The sequence below is a fragment of the Anopheles cruzii genome, chromosome 3 (genome assembly GCF_943734635.1).
Source record: "Anopheles cruzii chromosome 3, idAnoCruzAS_RS32_06, whole genome shotgun sequence".
NCBI classification, from domain to species: Eukaryota; Metazoa; Arthropoda; class Insecta; order Diptera; family Culicidae; genus Anopheles; species Anopheles cruzii.
This window is the reverse complement of record NC_069145.1, coordinates 20,102,032-20,121,577: the sequence shown is the minus strand read 5'-3', so window position 1 is coordinate 20,121,577 and position 19,546 is coordinate 20,102,032. Positions and strand designations below refer to the sequence as shown.

The 19,546-nt window shown below is 52.0% G+C and overlaps 1 protein-coding gene across 1 annotated transcript; it reads right to left on the bottom strand.

Annotated features, from left to right (window-relative positions):
• Positions 1 to 127: 127 nt before the first annotated feature.
• Positions 128 to 19,495, bottom strand: LOC128273923 (dynein heavy chain, cytoplasmic). The gene is made up of 10 exons (XM_053011996.1): positions 19,228 to 19,495; positions 17,111 to 18,735; positions 16,527 to 17,036; positions 16,117 to 16,155; positions 10,960 to 15,204; positions 10,343 to 10,369; positions 6,943 to 9,963; positions 6,633 to 6,873; positions 5,032 to 5,230; positions 128 to 4,266 (listed from the first exon to the last, which is right to left on the bottom strand). The coding sequence occupies exons 1-10, from the start codon at positions 19,493 to 19,495 to the stop codon at positions 366 to 368; spliced, it is 14,076 nt and encodes a 4,691-aa protein (XP_052867956.1). The 3' UTR covers positions 128 to 365.
• Between the last annotated feature and the right edge of the window lie 51 nt (positions 19,496 to 19,546).

Below are 19,546 nucleotides of genomic sequence, written 5' to 3'. Positions count from 1 at the left end.
CGCGTAATCGTCAATTGACCCACTCTCGAACGAGGAAACGTCAAATGTTACACTTCTGCACGCAATAGTCGCAGCTAAAAGAAAGCACCGAAGCTCCGTATGAAAAATATTGCAAAAACTCTGGATATGTGTTTGCTGATGATATATATGTTTATTGAATATTTGAATATTTAAAGCGAACAGTAAAAGAGAATCGTTCCTTCGGAACGAGCAGTTACTTTTTTTTAGCTAGAAAAAGCGCGTGTTACAAGAGCCTTTTTAATGGGTTAATATGTTTAGTTGCCAGCGACGTGTAGTCGTTCAATGTGTGTAAATAAATAGCATGAGTCCCATAACATCTAGTGATAATGACCGTGGTGCGCTCTTTAGTTTAGAGCCGTCGAAGCCAGCACCGCGACACCGCGCTCGTAGAAAGAGTGTGGATCTTGACCAGGGGCCACCGTCATATCGACCGTGAACAGAAGTTCCGCGCGGGTTGAATTTAAGTAAACCGGCAGCGTAAGTTTGGCGGCCCGTGCAGCCGCATCCGAGTCGATGCGTGTCCACTTGAGTAGCGTCAGCGGTAGTTCGGTCATGATGGCCGACGTGAGCAGCAGTTGATTGTTTTTGCACTGTGCTCCTTGCAGTTTCAGGCCCGTGATGCCGAAGCTACTGTCCTTCAGGTTGTCGAAACCATCGGAACCACTCTCGGTGATGGTGACGGTCAGGGCGAGCTCCTCCAGCGACCAACTGTTAGCCTGCGCCACACACTGTCGCGTGGCGGTAATGTACGCTTCCGGATTGAACAGTCCACCGAGCCAGACGGGGAAACTTTGCAGCTCCTTGGCACCGGCTTGCGAGACAAGCGAAGAAACCCGCTGCAACTGCTGAACCCGCTGGCTAAAGTCCGTGATCCACTGGATGACGGTGCAGCCGGTCGGAACGGTGTACCGACGCCAACCGGCCGGCAGTATGCCGCGCACCAGCTCACTCAGCATCGTCCGGTGGTAGTTCGTTTGCTTCTTTTCGCCCTGACAGATCAACACCACGTCTTGCAGATCGCTGACCACGGTTTGCAACAGTTTGGCACCGGACGAAACTTCGCGCTCAAAGTACCGATACAGTGGGTCTTTGATGTTCTCCACCGTTCGCTTCAGGGTGGCCAAACTCTTCGGCAACAGCTCGAGCCACGTTAGGGCACTGTTGTGCAACGTTTTCATCCACGACGGGCGGCCATCCTCTTGGCGGGTTTGCATCGTATCGAGACTTTCGTCGTTACTGTACGCCAGCTCGTCGTCGTCCTCGAGTTGCTGCATTTTCAGCAGCTTGCTGATCAAATCCGTTCCCCTTGTGGTCAGCAGCACCTTTTCGGCATTGTTGGGTAACCCAAGCCACGAGGGCGTTTGGCGGTCTGCCAATGCTTCGATCCACTTGAGGAAGTGATCACGACGCGTACCGTCCGGCATCGTAATGTGCCGCTGGCCGTTCGGTCCTCCGGCCACCCCATCCACGTTGGCCACGAGCGCAAACTCGGCCTCGAAGCTGTGCGCCGTGAAGAGCTTAGAGAGGAAGGACGACAGCAACCGCTGATCGAAATCGTTATCGATCTTACCGCCGTAGATGCTCTGCGAGAGAAGCGTTACCAGCGCATCCCATGGCACCTTCTCGGGTGGCAGGTTTGTGCGTCCCATCGCGGTCGCATCGATCCACGTGTCGAGTGTATCGCAGGCGACCCGCAAATCCGACTCGTTGAACTCGTACTTCTTGGCCCATCCGAGCGGCACGTAGCGCAAACGTTCCTGGACGATCGCGTGGAACCAGGACAGCAGGAAGTAGAGCCGGGCACGTTCGCTCGGTTGCTTCATCATGCGTGCGGCCGGGACCGTCGAGAAGGTGCGCAACAGATTGGCCCGAATGCCGGGCGGTGGTTCGTAGACAAAGATCCGTCCAGCACGCAGCAAGTTAACCGGCACCTTCGGATTGATCTCCATCGTGAGGAAGAGCCGGAACCCGGAGTGTGGTTGCAGCGAGTGCAGTTTCTTCTCCAGCTGCACCAACCATTGCGGCGCCAGGTGAACGTTCTTCAGCAGCACCCAGCGGCCCGATTTGCAGGCCATGTTGATGACTCTCTCGGCCTGGTTGAAGCCCTCGGCCGAACCAATCGCGATGCTGGAGATCTGTTTGTTCAGCTCGGCGGCCAAATCGTCCACACGGGAAGACGCATCGTACCCGGTGACGGAGCAGAGCAGGGCCGGCGTGTTACTGGCCAGTTCCTTGTCGACGCACGTAGCAAAGTCCATTTCCTTCTCGGCTTGCGGCATAAAGTCCTCTCCGAGCACGGTCGACACGAAGAGGTGTGCCGCGGCGATCACTCGATCGGGTCGGAATGCCTGAATCAGCAGCAGCTGGTGCATGGCAGCCGAAACGGCCGAAAGAGCCTTCGATTCGTCCCACAGGATCGGAACGTTCTGCTCGGGTGACCCTTGCTGCAGCCAAGCAGTCAGTTCCGGCATTGCCTTAATCTTGTCGAGCAACTTTCGGTAGATCGGTAGCCGGGTCGCTAGGCGTGTCACCGATTCAAGCTGCTCAGCACTGACGCCGTCGACGTGCACCGCCGATGCCACCAGGCCCTCCTTGTTGCGCAGGAAGAAGTTAAACTCCTGGTCGAGGTTTGCTTCCGATGTACCCTTCAGGTGTATGCGGCAGAGCAGAATGGCAAACGTGAGCCGATCGGCGTGAAGCATGCCACGCGCGACCCGATCGTAGCACACGCGATAGAGATCGGACGTGATGATCAACAGGCGGCCCGTGTAGTCGGTTTTGCCCTCGAGCTTCGGGTTGTTGTGCAGTACGGTGCTGAATATGTCGAGGAACATCTTCAGCGAGTATTGATACAGGAAGTGCACCTGGTTGAGGCTGTCCATCGTGAAGTAGATGTTGGAGCAGGCTTGCGACAGCGACAGGTACTGCTGCGACACGGTTTCGATCTCAGCGATCACCTTGTCCGTCTCTTCCACCTTCTGGCCAATATCGGCCGCTTCCTTTTTGAGTGTCTCGAGCGTCGTGATGACGGAATCGTCGTCCAGGATTTTACCCTTTGCGTCGTTCAGCGCTTGCAGTAAGCTCTTCTCGAGTTGCCGCAGCCGCAGGTGGAACTCACCCTGTAGCTTCAGTAGATCCGAACGCTTCTCGTCGATATCGGGCCGTTCGGCCTTTAGCACCTGGTTCAGGCACTGCGATTGCAGCGAGCTGCGGGTGACGGTAAAGTTCACGAACGTCACCCGAGAGCAGATATCGGGCGGGAACTCGACCGTTGGGTCACGCGTCGATAGGAAGATCACGAATGAGGGTGAAAGATCAATGTCTTGATCGCCAAGCGTAATCAGCACACGACCACCCGTACGACGAAGCTCGCGATTCAGCACCGGATTGAGAATCGGATCGTAGTTCTCAACATCCTGCACCAGGAGCGGGTTGCCGAAGCGGAGCGCCGACTCGAGATTCTTGCGGAACGAGTCGTCCAAGAAGCTGGTCTTGGTGATTTTCTTGTCCTTGAACTCGTTCAAGATGAACTCCGTCGCCTGACCGGACGGGTCGATGATGAGCGGGTAGCGATTGAAGCGCTTCAACATGATCGCATTCTCGGTGCACAGATCATCGGTCGGTAGGGCGTTCGCTTGCCAGCGCAACCGTTCGTCCGGATTGGACAGATACTCAGTGCGCGCAATATCCGGCCGGAACTGTATGCTCGCCGACTGCAAGTGTTGACACCAGGTCGAGAAAAGGTTGCTGCGATAGTGCTGATCGAAGTAGCCACCATACGCAATGAAGGCGGCCGAAAGCAGCACATCGCCGACGATGGTGGACATCTGCGAGCGGAATGTTTCACTCGTGGCCTCCCAACGTTCGCGTTCGATCACCAAACTCTTCAGCAGCGCAATCGAACGGTCCACCTTCGCTTGTACGTTCTCCAGATCCGTCTTAATGGCTTGCGCTTGCGAGATCAGCTGCGCGTACTCTTCCTTGTACGCGGCAATACTTTGCTCCAGCTGGGCGATCAGTTCCTTCACCTCCTGGCCGTGCTTGATGTTCGTGTCGGCCTGGTGCTCCAGCGAACCCAGCTCATCCCGCAGCGGTTCCACGCGCTTCAGCATGTCCGCGTACTCGACCTGTGCGATGGCCCATTTCACCATCGGACCACAGGCCATCGAGGCGCGGTTCACCTTTTCGAAGTTGTAATCCGGGTTGCTGAGATACTTCGATTTCATCTTTTCACGCACCTCATCGCTGCATTGAAGAGGGAGAAAGAATGTATCAGAAAGTGCCATGCGAATGGACGGATTCGGTACGCCATGCTGTTGTGAATAAGCGGCAGTTTCATGCAGGTGCAAGCTACTCTCGAGCGGTGTTAGGGACATGCGAAGCCGAAATTCTTGTTTTCAATATTTCTTTTTAACCTGAGTATCGTTTTTAAAAACAAAGGCAAATAATAGATAGAAGCCATTCGAAGATTAATTTTGCTATTAAACGTGCAGTATAAAGCTATAATACAGTAAAGCAGAACATCAACTCACAGGATGTCGTTGGCGAACAGTTAAAAACCAAACATAGAGCAAATAAAATTGAACAAATCTACAAACTACTCATCGAAACTGAATCTTGATGTAGGAAACTAGGAAAGATGAAAGGAATTTCACCAAAGAATGATGAGGGCACAAAAAATAGAAAGAATAAAGGAACAAACTACATTTTCTACATTTGCAAATAAAAAAGAAGGAGTTGGAAAATTACAGAAAAACTAGCTGCTAAAGGAATAGGCGGTTGACCTGTCACAAGGGCTGACCTGTTGCAGGGACTACATGTGAAAAGTTCAAACATGATTTAAACAAACCACTACAAATACTTTCACACTGCCTAAGGCAGGAAGGAAAACCCCGGGGAGGGAATAGAAAAGAAAACGAAACGGGAGCAAAATAAAGAAAATTCAACCACGCGTTGGAGAACAGAGAAAAGTGGGGAAAAAGGTGAATGAGAGGTTCATGTCATGCTTACGTTATGTCTTCGGTACTGAAACTAGACACAATCAAGTTGATAAAGTTTTCCCGCATAATAACGGCCCGAATGGATTTCCAGTCCGATGCGTTCTCGCCCAACAGCAGGCAGATCGACTCCAGTGCCAGCTTAACCACGGCCGGTGGATTCGCCATGGAGCGTACCTCGACGAGATGCTGCTTCTTGATCGATTTGACCGCTGCCGTTCGCGGTTTTCGTTTTCGTTATTTGTTCGTTGGTTGGTTTCGATTAGTGGTTTAGGATATTACGATACGTGTTTGGGGACAGTGTGTGTGCGTGTGTGTTAAAGTATATTGTTTCACAATATACAATCGATGGGTGAGTAGATATGGGATCAGAAACGGCATGACACAAATGAAAGCATCGAAGAAAGAGAAAAAGAGGGAGAGAAAGAACAGTAAATATCGATGAGTCAATAATCGAGACACTTGCTCATGAAAAAGAAGATTGTATAAGAAGTTTGTTTTATCGAAATATTGGCCATTGTCTTGGGTGAATTTTACATGGCTCTGATGATTAAGCACGAAGACACTTGAAAAGATAAAGATATAAAGTACGATAAATATTTCTGTTATGCACAAGGCCCGTTCTCCTATAGGCTGCCATCATGGAGCTGCATCCAACCGCCAAGCACCGCCAACAAACATGACCCACAACCGCCGTTCACGTAGTTCCGGTTTAAATAGTTTCTTAAGCAACACATACGGCTTGAGTCGAGCAGAGAGCTGTGCAAGTAAATTCGACAGTACAAAACAGGCTATTTTCCGACCTAACAGGCCCAACATGAATCTGGCCCAAAAGGGTAAATTTTGAACAATGAATTTTCAAGAGAAACCGAAGATTCATATTGGATTCACTGATGAACAGGAAAAGCAATTCGACAGGCTGTTAAACGATGAGACACAACACGAATATAGGGATGATGAAACGGGAAGGAAGAACTCGCAATGGATAGTGTTTTGGATCTAAAAACTCTTGATATTGCGAGTTCGACCTTAGTTTCATGAATTTAGTCACGAAAGTAAGCCCTGACTAGCGCTTAGTGTTGATGTTTAGGCAGAGATTAAGGCATATGGAGCGCGTTGCACGGTGGCCAGTGTGTGGCCACCTTTCACTTCCATTCGTGACAATCGTTCGTGATAATTACGTAATGTGTGATGTGTCCAGCTTGACGATCGATGCAATGAAGCTATCTTTGACCATGATCGCACGGATTGCTTTCCAATCGCCACCACGATCGTCTTCACCGAGCAGTAAACAGACGGACTCGAGGGCCATCTTGACTGGCAGCGGAGGATTCGCCATGGTGCGTACCTCCGCCAGCTGCTTCTTCTTGATGTTGCCAACGGCTGCGCATCGTCACCCGGCACAATGTACCCACCACGGAAGTGGGGAAGTGAAGCAAACAATTAATAATTAATACCTTACTTGGCCATTACCTTTTCAAATAATCGTAACTGAACTGAAATATAATCTCAAAGGAACGTCACAGCTTATATAGATGAGTAAAGTGGCGAGCCCTTGTTGATCGCACTGAGATAGTAGGAAAAATCGCCTTGCCTTCACCACCCGAAACTTACCGGCTTGCGCATCGATAACGGCTGGTTCCACTTGGGCCAGATCGGCCATAACGTCCTTCCGTTTCTCTTCGATCTTGACCGTCTGTTCGGCCAGCTGGTGTTGAATTTCTTGCGATTGCACCTTCTTGATTTCCGCCTCCTGCTGATCCTTGAACATCTGTTTCAGCTTAGCGTTGGCGGCTTCGTTCTTCGCTTGCAGCTCCTGCGACTTTACGGCCAACGATTTCTGCATCTCTTCGACCTTCACGGATATTGAAACAAAATTTAGTTTTGCATTGATATTCGAATGCGATTCAGATGCTCCATTTACCTGTTCGACCGTTTCGGCGATCTTGTTGAGGCCCACGTTCAGGTGCAGTTGCTGCTCTTCGAGATCGCTCCGTTTCTCCGAGTACAGCTTCACGAAGTGGTGAATAAAGTCCAGATAGTGGCGCGGAGTAATGGCCATGGTGCGGCTGCCACGCTTCGCAAGGCGAGCGTTCGCTTTGTGCAGTGTCTGATGGACGTACACGCAGCTATTAATGACCGCATCACGGTGTGATGGGGTGTTCGATACCAACGGGCACACGGCCGGGAAGAAGTCGGGTGCGCTCCAGGTGGGTTTCTCGAGATCGACACGAATGGTAAACTCTTTGCCAACTTGGAACAATGCCGAGTCGGACCAGTCGCCGAACCAGTTCAGCACGCAGCGGTTAAACAGGGCCGGTGACGTCGCGGCACGATCCTTCAACCCATCGGTCGAGGGGTTCATCGTGAAGACGACATGCAGATTGCGCATCACTTGCTGCGTAAACCACTTGTACAGCTCGTCGCTCGAGTCAAGCATAAGACCCTCGCGTTGCGCTCCTTCCTTGCACTGCGTCATGAGGGTCGTGTACTCGTCACCCTCGAACAGACCGGGCACTTCACCGTTTGCCAGCAGTGTGTTCATGCGCTCGAGGAAGCCAGAATCCAGCACGTTCGATTCGTCCAGTATGAAGGCGATCTTCTCGTCCTTGCAGCCCGACCGGCGCAGCACACAGCGCAGATCTTCGTCAAAGTCTTCGCTCGTGTACTTGTTGTGCACCTTGATCTGGAAGATCGACAAACCGTTCATCCACGCGACGAATCGCGAGAGCGTTGTCTTGCCAGCACCCGACACACCGATCAGCAGCAGGTGGCCCTGTGGTTGGCGGAAGATACGATCGATACGCAGCACGTGCTCGAGCACCTCATCGAACAGCACGAGCGGAACGTCCAGCTCTTCCTCGTAGAACACCTTCAATCGAGCCTTGACGTAGTCACGCAGCTCGTCCCGATTAACCGGCATGTAGTCCTTCGATAGCCAGTTGCTGTAAAGGATCGGTCGCGCGAGTGCCCTGTCACGATCGACGCTTGGGAAGTGCTTCATCGCCACCAGATCAATGTTCTCGTTCGTCCACCGCCGTTCCGATTCCTCCACCAAACGGTCCTGGAACAACCGAAGTGCTTCGTGCGCCCACAGTCGCACGAGTCCCTCCACGGGCAGGTTGTCCAGTGGGCGGATCGCTTCGCAAATACCACGCACCCAGCGCGTCATCTCTCGCGGTGAGTACACGTAGTGCGGTTGCATGTCCTGCGTGAAACGATCCTGCGAAGCAAGATAGAACTCAACCATCGCGTTCGTCAGTGGCTCGGCGTAGCCCCGCAGGTTCGGCATCAATCGCAGCATCGCACGGCTGAACGTGCCGTAGATCTGCTTGAGCGAAGTTTCTCCCGGATAGTCGACGTAGATGATGGGAACGTGGCGCAAGAACCGATGGCTAAGCGGCTTACGTCCTGGATCGGTCGGTGGGTTACAGGCGCCCACAAACTGTATGCGTTCGAGCGTAACCCACGATTGATCGGCCGCACGGTAGAAGCCCTTATGCTCGACCAGCTGGCGGAGGAAAGAAATCACCCGCTGCGTGCCGTACGAGTCCATGTCGGGCAGATTGATCTCATCACAGAACAGCACAAGCCACTTGCCAAGCTGTACCGGTGCCAGCACCACACCGTTCGGTGTTTTGCGGTACTCGCAGTAATGATCGAACGTTTTGAGCAACAGTTCCGGTGTCGTTGCGGACGAGAAGTTCAACCCAACGACCTCCATATCGGGAAGGGCTCGGAGGGCCGAGAAGAGTGTCATCGTTTTACCGGAACCGGGAGGACCGCAAAGAACGAGCGGCTTATGTTCGGCAAGCCACGTGTACAGAAGCGATTCGTGGCGCACGGTATCGAGTGTTGGCACGACGACGTCCGGTGCGGCCACTTTGTGGGTTTCGATCTCAATGACGGGGACCTTGTTCGACCATGGCACCCAATCGCCTCCGATGTTGACCTCGAAGTCAATGATCGGATTTGCGCCCTGCACGGGCAGCGTAACGGTCGTAATGCTGCGCAAGAAATCGCCCAAATCGGAGCGCACCTTCAGCTTGGAGTCACCGGCAAACGACCACAGCATCGAGTAGATCAACAGTTTCGGGATGTACTGTTCCAGCTGCTCCGGTGGAACCGGGAAGTCCGGGTGTTGCTGGTTGAAGGTCAACACATTGCGTGCACCCTGATTGAGCATCGAAAACAGCGAACTGAGTGCACGGAGACGCGTAAAGTCCATGATGTGTTCCTGGCCCATGGCATACTCGAGACAGCGAACCACCAGCCCGTCGGACGAGAAGTACGGCTGCATCAGGGCCGCAATCTCACGCTGCGTCTGCAGCGCCGGCGTTACTTCGTCCTCCTTGTCGGCACTCTTTGGCTGGCCGCTGAAACTTTCCTCTTCCCCATCCTCCAGGGGGATGTGGCGCAACCGTAACATGTAGTTCTCGAAGATCATCTCCGTCGAGAGGACGTCTTCCGAGAACCAAACCATACCGCACCGAGAAACGGTCGCCAGGGTGGCGTACTTAAGGTCCTGCACCTCGAACATGATGCGCACGTTCGGTGGCAGCGACAATCGTTCACCATTCGGCAGCGTTAGCAGCTTGTTGTCATCTAGCACCGAGTTAAGGTTCTCGACCCACTCCGGATCGACGTCTCCGTCGAAGATGATCCACTGGCGTTTGTTGATTTCGCCGCGCACGTTGTCGATGATTTTGCGCAGAATGTGCGTAAACAGACCGTCGGTCCATTCGCGCGTATTCGGATCGAGCACACCGTAGAGCGCTTCCTTCGAGATGGCCTTCGGGTCGATGACGTGAGCGACACCCTCGGTTCCCTCGAAGCGTTCGAGAGCCTTGAGCAGCACCTTCCAGGCGGTCGATTTTCCTGAGCCCGACGGGCCAACCATCATGAGACCATGGTTCAAGTTGGAGATTTGATACAATTGCAGTACCTGTGCAAAAAAAAGGTGGACAGTTAAAATGGGAAATTTTAGATAACGATATTTGATACGATCACAGCTATTCACACAGTTCACAAGCGAGAAGGCGTATAAACATACACGAATTTGGCATTTTTACACAATTATTGACCAATACAACAACAACAAAAACCTATGATGTGTGAATATGGAAAGCAAGTGAAGCAGGCATTTCGACATGTGATGATCATCTCCGATCGTCAAACCGAAGGCGCACTTAGTGCAGTGTGTACAGAGATGCTAGCAATGAAATGCAGGAAACATAAGGAAAATGAATAAAGAGATCAACACACATACAGCACACACGTACATACACACACACTTACTTAAAGTTTAGTAAAAATGCACTCACTTTGTCAACCCATGTTTCGCCAAATCCCTTTGTTTTGAATGATTTTGGTATGATGGCGATTGTAAGTTTGGCGCAAAATAAAATCGATTTAAGTTGGGAAAAATGATGGGTTTTGTTAGTATTGTTATATTCAAGATAAACGATACGCTACGGATGGTTAATATCGTTAACGAAATTAGTACATTGGGTGTTTGGTTTCTTTTTACTAGAACTGCCAAGACTTTAATTTAAACGTAATTTTCAAAAAGTTTAATGTTGAACACCAAACTTGTTCATCCGAGCCTGCTTAACCGATATAGTGTTTCGCCCGCCGACAGGCGTCTGCTTACTGGAAGGATCAAAGAGCTCTTCGAAATACTTCGCCCTAACGAATAAGGGCTTCTATTTTTGGGACGCAGAAAATAGTTACGCTGCGTGATGCTCTCTGTTTTTTTTCTAATTTCAAAAAGATTGTTTTCTCTCCCGCACGAACGAGTTTATCTACGTTTCAATCACCATCGGAGAATTATTAAAATACATCATTAGCACATGATTAGCTCCCTCAATGTTTTCATCCTTGAACCTCGACTCTTTCGTGTATGAAAATCAAAAACAAGAAGAAGAAAATCGATTCCTACCTTCTCCATCCAGGCGCCGCCCTGTTCGTCGCCTTCACCGCAAACCAGATACTCTTCGGCGCACACCTTACGGATTTCGTCCTTCAGACCCTTCATCTCGGCACGGGTGTACCCAACGTTCGGGAACACGTCACTCAACAGCGAAAACAGGAGCGGAATGTCCTCCGCCACCAGTTTTGGGACCATCGTTTCGCACACGGACTGAATGAGAATCTCCTGCTCGGGAAGGCTCTCTGCGATCGATGCTTCGTCGATTTTTTCGTCCCCCCGCTGTCTCATCATGTCCTTGATACGCATGATGCGATCGCGCTTCACGTTGCCAGCGGAAACCAGCACCGATTTGAGTGCACGCAGCCCAAAGTCGTAGTGTGATTGGTTGGAGAGCTGCTCGTCGCACAGTTTAAAGAAGGGCACGATCTTGCAGGCCAGTTTCTCGGCCGTGCGGAAACCCTGGCTGAACAGCATCACCTCCGCGATCAGCTGCCGATCGGGTGTGGTCATCGCGAGCGAGCGGAACAGTTTCTTCAGATTGTCCGGCAGATTCGAGCGGCCCGCGTAGCCGGGGTTCATCGTGATAAAGATGGCCATATCGGTCGATACGCGCACCTGCTTGCCGACCAGTTCGACTGTGATGCCCGCCTGTGCGTCGCGGTTGGTGGAGTCTTGCTGCGATTTGAGCGCTTCCTGGATTGTTTGAATTTGTTGCGACACGGCCGACAGCATGCGCTCCTCCAGCCGATTGAACTCGTCGAAGCAGCCCCAAGCACCGACCTGACACAGACCGACAAAGATGCGGCCCATCGCCTGGAAGTCGAACGTTTCGTCACAGTTGAACACGAGCACGAAGCGGCCCAGCTGATTACCGAGCGCCTTGACCGATTCCGTCTTGCCGGTACCGGCCGGCCCGAACGGTGATCCGCCGAGCCGTGCCTCGAGCGCTTGCGTCATCGTGAGGTAGCAGCGATCGGTTAGTGGCGTTTGCACCAACCGGTCCTGCACTCCGAGATACTCGAATCCGTAGTAGAACCGTGCGTTCGCCATGTGGATCGTGAGCTGCTGTAGGACCTCCGTTTGGCGTGGGTCAAAGTAGAACCGCATCTCGCACAGCCAGTGGAACGACTTCGGATTGTTAACACCGTGTGCGATCAGGCGGCGCGTAACGGTTCGCTTGTGGACGAACTCGTTGATCAGATGTTCAAGCTTTTTGCGTCGCAGTGCCGGCTGCTCCTGGAGTACCGAGTCCGCTAGCACGTTCAGCGTCTTCTCGACCGTGCACAGCACTCGCTGCAGTGGGGTGCTCTTCGCATCCTTTCCACTAGCAGCTGTCCCTTCGGACGTTTGTTGCAGAGCATTCTCAACATCTTCCGACCAAAGGATCTGAGCGGCGAGTACCACGATCTGGGCCTGATACTTGTCGCACCATTCCATGTACTTTTGCGTATCGATCACGTCCTTGAACTGCTTAATATCCTGCACCGCTTGCGCAAGGTACGAAGCGAGCGTAAAGCGCATCTCCTTCTCGACCAGCGACAACCACTCGTTGATCTTCGGATGGTCGACCGTCGAGACGGGTTTGATAAAACGTACCTCTTCGCCTTCGCGCGAAGCAATGCCCAGGATGACGGTGTTGTCCTCGTTCAGCAGAATCGAGGCCACGCCAGCAAACATCTTTTTGAAGTGTTTCTGCAGGCGGGCCACGTTCTTGCTGTTACCGATGATCTCGAGCAAATCCTCGTCTCCGACAAAGTAGAACCGCGGGAACGAGGTCCGCTCGCGCTCGAGATACTCACCGAGCGCTTTCTGGATTTTCCCCAACAAATCGGCCAACCGTTCGAGCGATCGCTGCACGGCGGGAATGTTCAGTACGTCCATCACCTTGGGCGATTTGGCCACCTTCTTCATGAGCCCCAGAAACTCCGAGCTGATGCTCTGGAAGCGAGATGTTTCGACTGGCAGCAGCGTCTTGATGTCGGCACTGCCGGAGAAGATACCCTCCAGGTACACCCAACGGCGCTGGACATCGATCCAAACGTCGAACAGCGAGTTGATCCGGTTCAGTTTCTCCTCCCAGGTGAGGGCTTCCTCCTCGAACACCTTATAGTACGGTGACAGTTTCATGGCGGCCACCGAGTTAATGTGCTCCTTCACCTTGTTGAACAGATCGTCCCAGCCGCGGATGATGCGGCACTTGTTCTGATAGTTGATCAGATCCAGTTCGTAGTTTTGCCAACTTTCGCGCACCTGCTTCAGGAACTCCTCGAGTGCCATCTCACCCTGCGCCACAAGGATGATGTCCTTCACGATCGATTCGTTTTTCAGCAGATTTACATCCCAAACCTGGCCGAGTGTCAGATCGGAAAGCACCCAGCTGACGCGCAACTGCTTTGTCAACTGCTTCCAGTGGCGCTCCTTCAGTGCGTCCGACTTTAGCTCCACGATCATCATGTTCACCTTGATGTAGCTCTGGAGCAGCTTCTTAACGTACTCGTAACTCTCGTACATACGCAACCGGGCCGGAAGCTCCTTCAGTTGGTTCATCATTGCCTCGAGAGATTGACGCAGCTTGCGCGGTTGAACCGACAGCCACGGTTTTTCGCGCGTCTCGTCGATTTGGGCCCAAACCTTCGACAGTTCGCTCCAGACACCGCGCAAATCTTGCAGCTCTTCCAGCACCACGCTCATCCGCTCGGTGCTGTTGTTCGGGATTGCCGATTCCTGCAGTTCGAGCGCTTCCTTTGCTTTCGCAACGTTATCGCGCTCTTCCTTCAAGCGCGAGAACTTGGTCTCGAAAATGTGCAGCTGCTGAAGGGCATCATCGGGACGCGTTCTTCCGCCCGTCGGTTTGTTCTTTTCCCAATCGTTCAAGAAATCGACCGTGCGCGTCTCGACCGCCTTGTCTTCGGCAACGATCTTCGCCTGCAAGCTGGCGACCTGCGTCTGGATGGCGGAATCCTTGCGCTTCATGATCTCATTGAACGCGGACCACTCACCTTCGATGTTGTCCACGTGCAGCCAGTTGTTGGGGAACTGGAAGCGCTGGCGCTCCAGGATGCGCTGGGCTTCGCGGTACACTTCAACCTGCTTGTCCCAAACGAGCATTTCCTTTTTGAGCGACTGCACGTACGTGATGAAACACACCGCATCCGACGTGCTGGCCGCTTCGATGCTCTGCTGCTCGAGATCGCTGCGGCTCTTGGACACTTTCGTGTGGAACGTGCTCATCTCGTTGCCGAGCAGTGAGCCAAACTTGCTGAGCGCCTCCTTGTGCCACGAGTCGTACTTGAGCGTGACCTTCGCCTGTACCTTGGCGTAATCGATCACGATCGGACCGTAAGCGCGCCGGGTGTCTGATGTGTCGAATGTGGTGCGCGATTTCTTAATATCGTTCAAACACTTGATCCACAGATTGATGTCTTCACCGAGCCGACCGTACAGGATGTCGGCCTGCAGATCCCACAGGCTCTGGTAGCGCAGCCACTCGTCGACGTAGTTGCGCACCTCCGTTATCTGGTTCTCGATCGCCCCGTACGCGCCCTCGAGTGGATCCGAACCGGTCGGAAGTTTCGTGAGCAAATTACGGTACGTTTGCGAAACCGGCTTATCGAGCCCGACCTGATAGCGCGAACTTTGCAAACGCGTCTGCGATGTTACGATCGCTTCCCAGGCAAACAGTTGCTGCATGATCTGGAAGCGGGCTTCCTCGATCGATGGATACAGATACATCTGCTGGTTGGTGATGCGAATCTCGTGAATTGCCCGCTGAATCTGCGGATCACCACCGGGCCGAATGGTAGGCTGAGTCGGCGCGTCGGTGTCCATCGACAGGTCGAGTTCCTTCTTGTTGCCGGTCAGTGCATCGGTCCACGCTTGCACTCCGGCTTGCAGTCGTGCGGCCAGCTTCTTTTCGACCTCCTCATCCAACCGCGAAACCCAAACGTGTAGGTTCGAGTACTGTTTCAGCGACAGATCGTCGACGGCGTGCTGGATCTTCGACAGGATGTCAGCGAACGTGGCCGCACTGTACGGGCACGTTTCGAGCGAACGCACGTCCACATCGAGCTGCTCCTCGACCACCAGCAGATCTTCGACCTTCTCCTGGAAAGAAACCACATTCTCCGACAGGCGCTGCACGTACGGGTCCAGCTTGTAGCTTTCCCAGACCAGCGCAATACCCTCGGAGATTAGCTGCAGCACTTCCTTGCGCAGTCCAGCCACCAGCGGTATGATACTGGCTCGGTCCTCAATCTGCCCCGGTTGGCGGTCGGTTGGAATATAAAGAAAACACACAGAACGACATTAGCACGGCTGGAAGGACGAATGACGATGCCACACGCAGTGGCAAGCAGGAAATTTCCCCGTCATTGGCGTTAGTAGCCGCGATCAATGAAAAGAACGTTTACGATGAATAAGAACTTTCGTGCACAGTTGACGTAACAAAATATGGAAGCATTAAATTAAGGCGCTCAATAGACAGAAATGGGCATAGCGATAAGAGAGATAAGCAGCAAATAAGAGAAACTACATAAAATGGAAAAGAGAGAACACATCTTACGAAATGTACATTCAGTAGAGAGCACAAACGTTCCTGTTTGCGAACTTATAGAAAAGAACATTTTTGAGTTCCACGTTAAAAGACAAATTTAACGACAACAATGACGAAAATTCACCACTACTATGGGAGTTGTAGTTGGGAACGATCAAATTTTGATTCGATTTTGTTTCCGTTTCGAATATATTGCAACATTTGTTAAGTTTACTGTTCAATAAACCAACAAATGGGTCCATTTTTGTTCGACAAATTATGGGACGGTATCCGATGTTCCACTGGAGTACAGTAGGAGAGACTATTCGAAAAGTAAAATAAGGAATAAAATTCAAACCAAAAAAGCCAACTGCATCAGCGAGGCCTACGAGAACTTCGGAACAAAACTGTTCAATATGATATAGAAAAAGCATTAAAGAGTTACATAGAGACAACCATTCAACAACCGATTGGAGACAAATGGCAACAGAAAGGCAACGGTTAGCGCAGCAAGAGTAGCGGAGCGAGCAAAAGTCAATTTAAGACAAAACAAAACAATAGAAAACGAAAGAAAGAGAGCCAACAGCAACTACCGGCTAGATAGAGCTAGAGATAATTGTTTAGCGGTTCGCTACCTTAAATACTGAATTTTGTGCTAATGTCCTATTGTTTAGCTGCATGGAAGAACAAATTAAGGATACACTTTCTTACTGTGTTGTTCAAAAGGGGCTTGATAATGATACATGAATGACAGTGTAGGAAATGGGGAACAAATTTCGATCACTTTTGAAAAGATCCTTGGAAACCCTTGAGGAAATACCTTGCGGTCACAATGGGTTTACCGGTTTTATCCTCAATCCGTAAACGTGAGTAGAATGATAGCAAATGGGGGGTTGCATCTGTGTTGTGTGGCCTGGCCAACGGATGGATGAATGGATGGATGGGTGAGTTTGGAGGTGTTTTCGAGTGACCAAAAACATGTCGTGAACGGAGGGGTTGATCAAACGGAAAAAGTTGGTTGTTGGTTGTCCGAATTACTACTCACCTTTTCCAGCGTTCGCTCGTACGTGCGAATGCTTTCGATCAACGAAATCGCAAACGGATAAAGCTGGTTCGCTTGGTGGGCCTTGTTGACGATCGCGAGCGGCACCCGGAAACCGAGACTCTTTAGATTGCGCACCTCCTTGTAGAGGGTGATTATTTCCGGCAGGAAGTTCACCCGCAAACGGAGCGTATTGCCACGGCCGGTGCGCGATCGAGTAGCTTCGATCGAGAAGATACGCCCGGTAATACCGGTATTACGTTCCTGCACCTTGCGCGCCCAGTCTTGAAACACTTCGGCCGTGGACAGCTTCGCCCGGAAGCTGTCACCGTCCGCTTTCAGTTTTTGCCCATCAATGTGCGATTCCCAGCCGCGACCCAGAACGTCCTCAACGCGCTTGAGGTACATGGTCAACTGGTTATCGATCTGCCGTGCCCATATGATCGATCCAGCGACGGGAGGAAGATCACGTACGACTGACAATCGGCAGCTCTTGCTTTGAGGATATTGCACCTGGGAGCGAAAAACAACAACAAGAACATTAATGGACAACTCCAAACAAAACACGGAAATAAGGTGCGCCGTACCTTAAACTTTTCGTGCAACGATTCAATGTCGTCCTTTACGCGCTGGATGAGCTGCGTTTGGTACTCGCGGATCGCCCCACGGATGTGGGGTCGCACGAAGAGCGCATTGAAGCGCGAAAAGATACGAAACATTTCGTTTGCATTCTTCGCCGTTCCGAGCTGATCGCGCAAATGGGCCGTGATGCGCGCCTCAACCCGATCGATGCGCTCCTCGTAGCGCTTGATCGCGGCGTCCCACGCCTCGGAGCCCTCCTTCGAGATGTCCAAGCACTCGATCTCCTTCACGTTCTCGTACGCGAGGTTGACCTCCTCTATCGCGTTGGCATCGGCCGTATCCAGACTGTACGGTTGCTTTCCATCGGCACCACCATCACCGACGGGCACGGTCGGCAACACGGATGGTTGCCGGGCCGGGCGCAGCACGCGTACGATCACCGTGCGCAGCTGTTCGTGCTGACGGCGGAACTTACGCATGTGCTCCATGCGCTGCTGTAGGATCTTGTGCGCCGGTGAAATACGCCACACCATTTTAATGTGTTCGTCACGCTTCCGCTTGACGATTTCGCGCAGCGTGCCCAGCAGCTTATCGTACTCGTCGTCCCAGCAGCTAAACACCTCGAAACACTGATTCATGACGCGCTCGAACTCATCGAACGGAATATGCATCAGGCGTCGCGTTCCTAGCACCTTCAGCAGCTGTTGGCTAAGATCGCGCGAGATCGCTTCGATCAGTCTCAAGCAGCGCTGGATCGGGTACTTGGTGTTTCGGATCTTGCGCAGATGGTTGAAGATCGAATGGACCGCCTGGCGGATCTTATCTAGCTCCGTCGCCGACAGCAGATCGTTGATCGGAAAGTCCTTCATCAGCGGGTTGTAATCGGCCACCATCGCTAGCGTCTGTTTGAGACCGGTGTCCGTGTCGAACGAAACGGTCGCGTGGAAGCGCTTACCATGCTTGAGGATGTTCAGCGTGAGGGCAACCTCGGGCGATTCGCGCTTCTCCTGAATGCGATGCAGCGCCCGCTCGAGGTTCAACCAGAACGATATCTCCTGCAGTGCCGTTCCCGACGAGGGGTCACGGTCGAGTTTGGTTACTTTCTGAATTTCCTTAATCCACCGATTGACCCCATTCTGCAGCGTGTTCAGGAAGGTGGAATCCTGCACCTTGTCACCGAAGTCGGTTATCTTCGCCTTACGCTGCTCGTCGGCACACTTCTTCACCATCTGAGCCACGGTGCCGTTGATGTTGAGCGTGACCTCCGGGATGTCGATGTTTTGCTGCAGATGCAACAGTCCCATCTCCAGCTCGGCCAACTTCTTTTCAACCGACGGGGCCATCTTGTCACCGTCGCGATCGGCACGACCCGATTCCTTCACGTAACTCTTGAAGTACGGCGCAAGGGTTTTGCTGATGAACGAGTGTAGGGTTTCGTAGGGTGATCCCTCGGAAAAGTTGATCAGTCGGACCTGCGAGTGGATCGATTTGTCCGCCTCGATCAACGAGCCCCGCTTGACGCACACCAGCGACGCCATCCGTTGGTTGGTGAAATGGACATCGTTCCCAAAGTAGTACGTGATGGAATCCTTTTCCTCTTCGCCCTCGGTTGGTGGTTCATTTTCATCGTCTATAGTGAAAAAAGAAAAGACAATTGAAATCGTTTGCTTTGTTAGTGCCGTAATTTGGAAGAAATAAAATGATGCACAAAACAGCATAAGTCAAGTAGAGCGGGGCACCGGTCAAAGCTAGCTAATAGAGTACTCCGATCTAGTCGTCTGTGCAAACGGAGGTTGCAAAAGTACCTAGTATCATTATTGGCTTAGTTTTAAACGCAGCGTTATTCGTATTGTATCATTTTGTCATGACCATAAAGTGAAAGGTAATATTCGGTGCTAGACGAAGGTAAAATGAAACATGCTTCATCATTTTATTGACTACATCATGTGCAAGAAAGTAGCAATATATGGATTTTAACAGTTTCGTAAACTTTCGTTCCTTTTCATTGCATTTCTCTTTTAGATTCAACGATTCGTATTGAACTTTCTCGTCACAGTATTCGCTCCTGGCACCAACACGGCGCATGACACACCCGCACGGTGATGACGTGACGATGGCTTACCTTTGAAGCAGTTCCGCTGAATGTATAGAGCCTGCGTTTGCGGGTCGGAGATGAACTTCCGAATGCAGTCCTGATTCATGCTGTCCTCGAGGGCACCATTCAAGGGACCGAACGACTTCATATCATCCTCTGGCAGCAGGACCGTAATCGCCTTCCGAAGATAGTTGGAAAAATTATCGAAATCGATAATGGCGACCGTCTCCGCCTCCACGGATGGTGGCGGCTCGCTCCCCATGCTCGGGATGGTCGCCTCCAGTGAGTCACCCATTCTGCTTGCTACGCCCTACAGCGGCAGCGCGTTAGCAATTTCTTCGGGTGA

Excerpts from the sequence above, each read along its gene's own strand:
- LOC128273923 (XM_053011996.1), bottom strand. The coding sequence starts at position 19,495 with ATGGGTGACTCACTGGAGGCGACCATCCCGAGCATGGGGAGCGAGCCG. Across the intron at positions 18,736-19,227 it reads TCAGCGGAACTGCTTCAAAG|ACGATGAAAATGAACCACCA; the intron begins GTAAGCCATCGT and ends TTTTCACTATAG. Across the intron at positions 4,267-5,031 it reads TTCAGTACCGAAGACATAAC|CGATGAGGTGCGTGAAAAGA; the intron begins GTAAGCATGACA and ends TCTTCAATGCAG.